This window comes from Sinocyclocheilus anshuiensis, unplaced genomic scaffold (genome assembly GCF_001515605.1).
Source record: "Sinocyclocheilus anshuiensis isolate Anshui unplaced genomic scaffold, SAMN03320099.WGS_v1.1 scaffold389, whole genome shotgun sequence".
NCBI classification, from domain to species: domain Eukaryota; kingdom Metazoa; phylum Chordata; class Actinopteri; order Cypriniformes; family Cyprinidae; genus Sinocyclocheilus; species Sinocyclocheilus anshuiensis.
The window spans coordinates 256,786-267,396 of NW_015536494.1; the positions used below are offsets into that span (position 1 = coordinate 256,786).

General features: G+C 35.7%; 1 protein-coding gene across 5 annotated transcripts in view; it reads right to left on the reverse strand.

Annotated features, from left to right (window-relative positions):
- Window positions 1-1,763: 1,763 nt before the first annotated feature.
- The window catches only part of LOC107686028 (chondroitin sulfate proteoglycan 5-like), a 39,908-nt gene continuing 31,060 nt past the window's right edge, over window positions 1,764-10,611 (reverse strand). For 3 of the 5 annotated variants that reach the window (XM_016482870.1, XM_016482845.1, XM_016482837.1), the window contains exons 5-6: window positions 6,276-6,332; window positions 1,764-2,046 (exon numbers count right to left, since the gene is read on the reverse strand). In XM_016482870.1, coding sequence (XP_016338356.1) covers window positions 1,876-2,046; window positions 6,276-6,332 — 228 coding nt within the window. In that variant the 3' untranslated portion in view covers window positions 1,764-1,875. Of the gene's footprint in view, window positions 2,047-3,475; window positions 3,578-6,275; window positions 6,333-10,611 lie in introns of all 5 variants that reach the window. The other 2 variants (XM_016482861.1, XM_016482852.1) reach the window with 2 other exon arrangements.

Sequence of the window (10,611 nt, forward strand, 5' to 3'; positions counted from 1 at the left end):
GCACTGAAGTAGGAACAAGTTTCACATACTGTGTTTCACAGACAATGTAACCATATAGACTCGACGTGATTATGTAGGTCTGTATGTTCCCGGATCTGATTTCATAGGCATCTGTGGTGCATTGAAAAGGTACTTATGCCGCTCTGTGAATGAGAGGATGAAGTGGTCCCTATTATTCATTATAATACAGATTCATACAAAGAGACCAACCAGAGGCCCTTGAGGTACTGAAAACACAGGACTGGAAAAAATCTGAAAAATAAAATAAAATACTATTATTTAATATTACAATAAAAAATTATTGCTGACTTGCACTGCTAAATGACAAAATTGTCTCAGCGGTACGTCTGCTCCCTATTTGCTGGCGGTCTCAATTGAACTTGTTCTCTATTAACGTGGTTAGGAAGGAGTCTTTGCTCTGGGGCTGAAACAAACCTCATCGTCAAAAACTCATAAGAGGAAATCACAATAAAGAACCTGTGATTCATTTATAAGAGAAAGGAATCTTGGAGTGTCAGTTTGATAGCTGCACCGACTGCAGAGAGATACTTATGAGGGATATCGTTCTTTATGTGTTCACTGTGACTACGGAACAGGCCCATTCATCAACAGGCTTTTTGTTTTTCAAACCTCAGGTTTTGACTTTTTAAATGGGGTCTTATATGAGGATGCTATATAAACAGGTCACGTGCTGCGTTCGTCCAGTCAATGACACTGACATTGCAAATATGCAAATAACATTAACCCAGGATTTAGGAATGTACAGTATGAATTTACCCCATGAGCAGTATGAAAAGTGTAGCAAGATAACCCAGGATTGCTACCCGGGGATAGAATGACCCAGGGTTGCCTATTTCAAACCCTTGAGTGTAGCAAAAACAACTAAAGAAACTATTAATGCAGTTTTCCCCCGACAATAGATTCATAGGTTATTATAAGCCATGCTTATTATGCAGTACTAAATTGGAAAAGGTTGAAGACCATTGCTGAGAGACATGTCTGATACAAACGGTCTTATATGAGTCTTAGCTGATCCCTGTCACCTCAGAAACTGATGCAAGTGATTTTAAATTCATACCTGTCAGGGAAATAACAGACAGATGTGCATGATTTGGGGTCACCCACCTTATGACAGGCTTACCAGCTTCTGCACAACCCCGTCAGTGTGAAGGTCTAAAGTGATGCAGACCTTAGGGCAGGTATCAAAAAGCCATGTGCAACACCAAGCAAAGCAAGAGATAGTGAGTGCAAGATAGCATCCGGCCAGGGACAAAAAAAACGCAGGCTAGGACCACACAGGGACAAGGGCTTTAGTGTTAAAAAGGTTTATTTCAACAACTGTCAGATTTTTTTCTCTTCGTAGTTTATATTCCCAAAAAAGTACAAAATAAAACAAGTACATCAAAGGATTAGAAATCACATCAAAACAAAGACACATTGTGTTTTTTTCTTTATATCAATCCAAGCATTTTTTCCATATATTTATACATACTCACTGAATTAGTCAGACGAACATCAAAACCTCTCAGTAGCTTTTTCTTTTATGACAACGTTTTATATTTTAAACCCCAAATATGTTTGACTTTTTTCTTCTTTTTTTACAATATACACCAACGCATGCCGTAATTCAGTTAGGCAGGGGTAGGTGTGTGTGTATATATAAGGGCTGGGTCAGGGGCGGGTCTACTACAGGGCAAAAAGACTGCAACAAGAGGCGAGACAGGAGGTGGCGACTGAGTGGGTATGAGGGGCGTTTTTTTTTAATGTTTTCTGTCGTGTGCTGATGGTGTGGTGGGTGTGGCTGCTCGTAGTGTCTGCTGCTCGATGCTTTAAGTGATCGTGGACGTGGTTGCGTGGGGTGCTTTTGTTTCTGTTCTACATCATGTTGTTCTGCAGCGAGTTTACCTCCGAAGAGTTCTCCTCGCCCAGCACCTTATGGTTCTCATGCTTAGGGGTGAGCGAGTTCTGGATGTTCAGCGACTCGTCCTCTTTCGGTGGGGGGGCCTTCACGGGGTCCTCCAGCTTGTTCTGGGTATTAGGATCATCCTGAGAAATGATAGTCCCATGTTAGACCTCTGCAACAACCTCATATTGTTTATTACGTTTCCTACTTTTATTAAATGTTTTTTTTTTTAATTAGATAATGTGCAACTGTATATTTGTTAAATGATTTAAAAATATATTAAAAAATAAATTAAACAAATACATAAAAATAAATAAATAATGTACTACTTTATCCAGTTACCACAAAAAACACAACTTCATTAAAGTAGTGTAGGAGATGTTACGAGGGATATTATTTATTTATTAACTTTACAATTGCAAATTATCCAATTCATTTTTTAAGTATTTAAAATCAATAAATAAATCATATTGTTCATATTGTCTCCTACTATAATATATATTTTTTCATTGGATAATGTGCAACTGAAAAAGTAAACAAACAAACAAATATATAAATTGTAATTGTAAAGTTATAAAATTGTTCAAGTAGATAAATAAATACACATTACATTGCTCATAATGTCTCTTATAATGAATTGTTTTTAAATGGTTACTGTGCAATAGTAAAGTTAATAAATAAAATATAAATCATATTGTTCATTAGGTCTCTTACTACTTTAATCGTTTTTTAAATTGAACAATGTGACATTTTAAATAAATAAATAAATACATACTGCATCTGCCAGTGGAAAAAACTGTGTATATGATACATAAAAATAATTTCCACCAAACCAAAAACAAAATTTAGTGAATACATTTAGTTGTTTACATAAAAATAAATATACATTTAAATTGTAATAATAAATTAGTAGATACTATTTCCAAAACACTTTGGTATCACATCCAAATAGTTGGAGTGTGACGGCACTGCGGGAACAGATCCTGCATCAAATAAATCAATTGATTGCAGTCGATCAGTGGTTGAGGCTGTTTTCTCCTCTGGGCAGAGCAGAGGCTGTATGATCCACCTGTCCTGACACACATGCATACATGCAAACCCATCAAAGCTCATACAGCCCATCCCACACTCCTGTCCCGCCAGTGAACAGGAGAAGCCATGGACTGAAACAAGAGCTCTGGCAAGAGGAGCTCACCTGCCATAGCAATAAATCATAGCACTCTCTCTCTCTCTCTCTCTCTCTGTGGAATAACCATTCAGTGGCCTTAAATTAGAGCAGTAACTGAAACAAATGAATGAGACAAGACTTGCACATCCTATGATCATCTAACTTGAGCTTCATAGTGAATTAAAACTGATTTGCATCATCTTAAATACAAAAACAACTGGTTTTAGGGATAACTGACACCCTCAATCCAGAGCTGGTCTAGCATGTTTTTTCAGGGGAAGCTGTTTGAGCAAAATTGTTTTGCTAGATAAGCTAATAAGGCGTCCTGGTCCCTTGGTGTAGTTGGGTTAAGGCACAGGTGTGTCACATTTTGAACTCGATAGAGACAACTAAAGATGATTTACCCATTCAGCGATGACTTAGATTGTAACTTCGGGCAGGACGTGGGGATACGCCACCTCCATGGTTACCGGATAGGGGGCGTCCTTTCTTCTGTCGGCATGAAACTAGAAAATGTGCTTTTTACTTGCGGTTGGATGGGGAAGTGGATTACACTTCTCTTGAGATGTTTGAGGGATTTTCTTTTGATATAAAGAGAGTCATGATGGAGGGGACTGATGATTATTTCTTTTCATCCTTCCAGTCAACTTTAGCTATGGTATTAATGAGAAGTGGCGGCTACCATGTTGTTCTTACTGCAATGTGTTACTTTTTAACGCAGTTTCATTTGAAGCTTAATTAGACAGTTAAACATTGGAGAGAATGCTGACAGGTATTAACCAATCAAGACAATCAATGTGTTATAATGTGACTCATCCCTAGTTACTTTTAAAACTTTTTTTTTCCAACTCTTGAATAATAATGTCTATAAATCACACACTACCATTCAAAAAAGTTGGGGTCAATAGGATAAAAAAACAAAACAATTAATACTTTTATTCAGCAAGGCCACATTAAATTGATCAAAAATAACAGTAAAGACATTTAAAACGTTACATTTCAAATAAGTGCTGATCTTTTGAACTTTCTATTAAAGACCCCTGAAAAAATGTGTCAGGATTTCCACAATAATATTAAGCAGCACAACATTTTTAAACATTGATAAGAAATGTTTCTTGAGCAGCAAATCAGCAGATTCGAATGATTTCTGAAGGATCATGTGACACTGAAGACTGGAGACTAATGATGCTGAAAATTCAGTTTTACCATCACAGGAATAAATTACATTTAAAACACATTAAAATTGAAAACCATTCATTTAAATTTTAATAATATTTCACAATATTTCCGTTTTTACTGTATTTTTTATCAAATAAGTACAGCCTTGGTGAGCATAAGAGACTTCTTTTAAAAAACATTTAAAAATATCCTACTGACCTTAAACTTTCAAACAGTAGTATTTATATTTTATAAAGGTAAATAGTATATAAGTACATATATTTTATTTTGCAGGCATTGAAATGTATACACTTAACATAATTTTAGATGTTATACACAATATAGCTCTGTTTCAAAACCTAGCTTCTTTCTAAGGCAGTATTTTAACTGAAATGGAACCTAAGTAAGTGTCAGTTGCAGCAAACTGCAAAGCTTTGAGGAAGGACACTAAGACGACAAGACAGGAACAAGGTCTATAGCATAAAACTGGAGTGGACAGAGGGACATACATGGGAATAGAGCAGTGGGTCACCACACATATTTTCTGTGAATAAAGTAAACTTTCATTGTATACATTTTAAATCTGGAAAGTGCCGTGGATAGAGGTCAAAACTGCAGTGATTGTTTGGACAGATCCAGCTTTTTTGGTGTACTAGCATGGTCCATGTGTTGTCTTAAAACGATAGTTAACCCAAAAATGAAATTCTGTCATCATTTAATCACCCTCGTGTCATTCCAAACCTGCTTGACTTTCTTTCTTCCGTGGAACACAAAAGAAGATGTTTTGAAGAATGCTGGCAACCAAAGAGTTTCGTTTTTTCCATTGACTTGTGTTATATTTTTTGGCCATAGTCAATGGGAACCGAAACTGTTTGCTCACCAACATTCTTCAAAATGTCTTATTTTTGTGTTCCACAGATGAAAGAAAGTATACAGGTTTGGAACAACACATGAGGGTGAATAAATGACATTTTTGAACTGACCTGTTCCTTTAAGTCAAGTCAAAATCTCTTGAGTGAAGAATATTCAGCTACCACTTCACTTATCGGACCTTTCAGCTCTAGTTTATATATGCTCTATTTCATTCCAAAACATCTGTCAAGTAACAGACCCTCCCTGAGGGTTTAGGTCTGTGTGTGTGGAGTGAGACGGAGAGAGAGAGAGAGACAGAGGGTGTTTTGGCTGCTAGCCAGAGCCGGGCTCTTTTACTCAAGCGGATATCGATCTGTGGAGCAGTAGCTCTGGGCTGATGGTATTAAAGAGGCCTGACTGTCCACATTTTGTCCCCCCTCCCCTTCTTGTCTTGAGAGATTCCTTGTTTCATGGCATGCATTTCATTTTCAGGAGTGTTTTCTCTGTGATGATGAGCTTCAAGTCTCTAAGCGGCCGGAAGAGACAATCAATTTTGGCGTCCTGTATTGCATGAAGGTCATGGAGTGTTTGAAAGGATCTGGAGAATTTATCTCATTCTTGATCTCATGCGGGCATATTATATTTCTGCAGACGACTCTAGTTGAAACAATATACACCCACAGATGTGAATTCCACTAATGGACTATTATTATTTGTAAGTGACCTTTTTTGTTAGTGGACATATTTTTATATTAGTTGACATATTATTATATTCTTTAAAAGGACATTACTCACCCTCATGTTGTTCCAAACCCGTATAACTTTCTTCTGTAGCTGTATCTCTAAAAATCTTTCTCTTCATCATTTTTGTCAAAACAAATTCAAATATGAAACTTAACAATATAATGCAAAATGGACCACTTTTATGGTACTTTTGTGGTGCACCAAAAAGAAGAAAGTAAGTCATACAGGTTTGTAACGACATGAGTGTGAGTAAATGATGACAGAACTTACATTTTGGGCTGAACTATCCCTTTAAATGGACCATACTGTATCAAAATGAGTTTGATTTCACTATGATGATGATGGTAGGAAAGGCCAGGATTGGTCAGTACAGTTTGATTGACAGGAGAACAGCACAATGAAAGGACAGCTGCTGTCCTTTGGGCAGAGTTGTGGGGTTGTAAGTCTTACCTCACAGTCGGGCTCCTCTTTGGTCTTACACTCCCAGGTGTATCTGCTCATGGTTTTCTGAGGGGTGGGGGCATTAAGAGGATTATATACCTCATAAATAATAATAATTTCCATTCAGAACGAGACAGAGATAGAGAAGACAGAAAGAAAGAGACAGGGAAGGACAGACAGAAGGGTAGGAAAAGGGCCCTTTGCATAAGATCCTTCAGTGGTGAGAAGTTTTTTTTAGTTTCTTTTTTTTTTTTTGCTTTACTAAAGCATTAACATTGTGGGCGTACATCTAGGGCCCTTTAAGGTCATTAGGTTTTGGCTCTGAGACAAAAAATATATTTACTGTGCGCTAGACATAAAGTGATAGTTAATACAAAAATGAAAATTCTGTCATTATTTACTCACCCTAATGTTGTTTCAAATATCCTTTTTTAGTAAAATTTTATAAAGTTTGGTCTGTTCATCACAAAGATGTCAATCATATGGTTTAAAAACATCTGAAATTTAGCACACAAGACAGATGGACTATTTTTAAGACAAAAAAAATATACATACATACATATATATATATATATATATATATATATAATTTTTTTTTTCTTTCATTTTTAGCAAAGAGTGACTATTTAATCACAAGAATTTATATATACACAGATATATAAAAATTCTCAAAGATTTCTCCTTTTGTGTTCCATGGAATAAATATGATATATGGTGAGTAAAAAGTGACAGAATGTTACTTTATGTGGGTGTACTAACTCTTTAAAAATGTGACCTTGAGTTGCACTACTATATATAGAATTTAATCAAAATTCTCAGGGGAAAAAAAGTCCTGAGCTCAGGTCTTAAAGACATTGAATTCATGTCCCTTTTGCCCAAAAGTGTTTAAAAAAATTACTAAAAAGTAGAGATATGATTTGGTTTTACTCTGATCTGACTGATACATCCAAGCTGGAATTGACGGCAACTATAAATGCATAGATGGTTATATTTAATGTAGATGTTATACATATTGAGAGTTTTTGAGACTGTTAATCCACCGGCTGGCCTGTAGTAAACATAAAATGACCGAGGGGCTCAAAAATGCATATCTTATGAACAAAATATCTATTCTATTGGAAAAAATACTGTATTTTCCATTGCTTTCCATTGAAATCCTGTATTTTCAGAATAATTGAAACGAGAAGAAAGCTGTGTTATGGTTATCCCACAGAAGAGAAAACGACGCCCGTGTTAGATCTACATCTACCCATGCGGCAGACATGTTAGCCAAGTGTTACGCCACCCATGGGCAGCAGTGAGACATTGCATCTCAGATGTTTATCCTGCATTTTTGCTCAACACGCCATTGGTTGGTGAGATCTGGCACAGAGAGAGCCCACTCACCCTCTCATCTTTCTGAACCAGGATAAACGAGTGAAACGACAGACAGTTATATTGATGCGATGCAATGGACAAGCAGCAGCAGATCACAGGACCACTAGCAGGTCCGTGTGAAGAGTCAGACATGCAGCGGTGCAGAGGAAGAGAGAAGGGGAGCGGGGTGATGGGGGGAGGAGGGTGGTTTCTCTCAGCGGAGTACAAGGTCTGCAATCAGGGCACAATGCTGGACCTAGAGATGCTGCCATTAACTCACCCTTAAAAATCTGTCATTGTGTGATCTCTCATCATGATTGCTGTAAACAGTGACCACTCTAAGAGTGGATTTCCTTCCCTTTCTAGATCTTACAAAGTTTGTTACATTATATATTATCTTTCCTTCAAGTCAGAAAACATCTAATCTGAACACTCTCTATTCCAGTGAAAAAAAAACTCACAAAATGGAATGCAACCACCTACGCCACTATTATTGATACACCTAATTACTCATTTTAACCTAATTACTTTTTTAAAAATTTGATCAATTAAAAATGTATAAATTTAAAACAAAAAAATTATTTAGTAATTTAATTATTAAATTGAGTTATTTAATAAAAAGAATGTCTGTAGTTCTATTTTTTGACAAAATCAATCAATAAATTAAATTAGAATACAATTATGGATTAATCAATGTAATTAATATTAATTTGTTAATACGGTTAATTAAATTCTAATTTTACAAATTCAATCACTTATATATTAATAAATGAAACTGCATAATAAATAAAATTTAATAAAATAATCATAATTTAAAAAACAATAATTACATTTCTGCTATCCTAATTTAATGTCTCTAGTTCTTTTCTTTTTTTTTTACAAAATCAACCAATAAGACAATCACTAAAATTTAAAAATATGCATTAATCATTGCAATGAATATTAATATTTAGGTATAAATGATTATTAAATGTTTAATATTTTTAGTTAAATTCAAATTTATTTTTTAAAAATTCAATCAAATGACCAATTAAGCTAAATATAATTACAAATTAATCAAATAAAATAATAATTAAATTTCTGCTATTTTCTGCTACATTCTTTTTTACTTAAAAAAATTAAATCAACATAAAAAAATTATAAATTAAAAATAATTTTTAAATGACTGTTTAATAAAAAAATAAAATGAATGCAAAATTTTCAGTCATTTTCAAAACATACCTGTAATTATTAATACGTAACGTAAGAAATATTCCTTGGAACCATAACATATCACTTTAAATATTAAATAATAAAATAATTTAAATAATAAATAAATGACAAACAAATGCAATTCTAATTTATAAAAAAAAAAAACTCAACCAAATAAAATTATTTAATTAAAAATTCAATTAAAATAGTTAAGAATTAAATAAAAAAAGTAAAAAATCATTTTATAGACTCAAACTCGCAACCTCTCATACATAAAACAAGAAATATTCCTCTGAACAGTAACATATGACTGATAGGACCTAGAAACCTAGAATCACCTCTAGCCAAATTCCAAAAGGTCCAAATGAAATTACACAACCCTGTCGCTTGCATTTATGTTTAAAACAAATGGCCTGCGTGTATGTATGTGTCAGGGGAAAAGGTCTGCCTCCATATTGATTCTTGTGTGGGATCAAAGAGTGCGTCTACAGGCTAGACTATCTGCTCACCTAGAGACACGACCGTGAGGATGGATAGCCAGTCGGAAAGAGGCTGACAGACTCAAGTCAGCCACAGCGCCAAGCTTCACCATTAACAGAGCATCAAAAGCAGCGCTCGCAACAAAAAACACCAGCTTTTCCCCCCCGTTTCCCGGTTACCCTGTTGCTATGGTAACAACTGTTGCCTCAGTAACCACACTCCTATCTGAGAGCAGACCTTTTCAGCGGAGAAAATGTTCCCATCTCTCTGTGCGCTGTGCACCCCCTCCCTTACCAAAAGGTTACGCTCGGGGTCCATGCAGAGAGGGGAAGGAGGGGGAGAGGAAAGAGAAAGACGAGAAACACGTTACCTGACAGATAATGTTATCATAGTAAGCCAAAGCACGGGCATGAGGGAGATTAGGAGGGGTGTCGCAAATGTCATCCGAGATGCTCATGTCTTTCTGTCTTCAGTCTCAAAGAAATTAAGGTTTTTGAGGAAAACATTCCAGGATTTTTCTCCATATAGTGGACTTCAATGGTGGCCAACGGGCTGAAGGTCAAACTGCAGTTTCAATGCAGCTTCAAAGGGCTCTACACGATCCCAGCCGAGAATAAGGGTCTTATCTAGCGAAACGATCAATCATTTTCTAAAAAAAAAATTAAACATTTATATACTTATTAACCACAAATGCTAGTCGTGCACTAGCTCAACTTCACGCATTATGTAGTCACGTTGGAAAGATCACGCGTGACGTAGGCGGAAGCACCGACCCAGTGTTTACAAAGCGAACGTGCAAAGAAAGTCAAACGCCCTTTAAAAAAAAGTAAAACAACGATGTTGGTAAATTTTGAAGTTGGAGGAGAAAATGAGATGGAGTTTTTTGCTCTACCCTACCTTTCTGAACCAGAGTACACAGACGAAGAGCTAACCGTGCTTGGCCTTTCCAATGTGATTACATAATATGTGAAGACACGCATGCGCAAGTAGAGCTAGAGCAAGACAAGTATTTGTGGTTAAAATATATATAAATGTTTATTGTTTTAAGAAAATGACCGATGGTTTGGCTAGATAAGACCCTTATTCCTCAGCTGGGATCGTGTAGAGCCCTTTGAAGCTGCATTGAAACTTAATTTCTTTTCGACTGAAGAATGAAGAAAGAGAACATCTTGGATGACATGGGGGTGAGTAAACTATCAGGAAATTTTTATTTGAACGTGAAACGTGAACTTGAAGGTTGATGACAGGATTTTCCGAATTTTGACAGAACTATCCCTTTAATGTGCTCATAAAACCACCAAGATATATTGCTTTAACG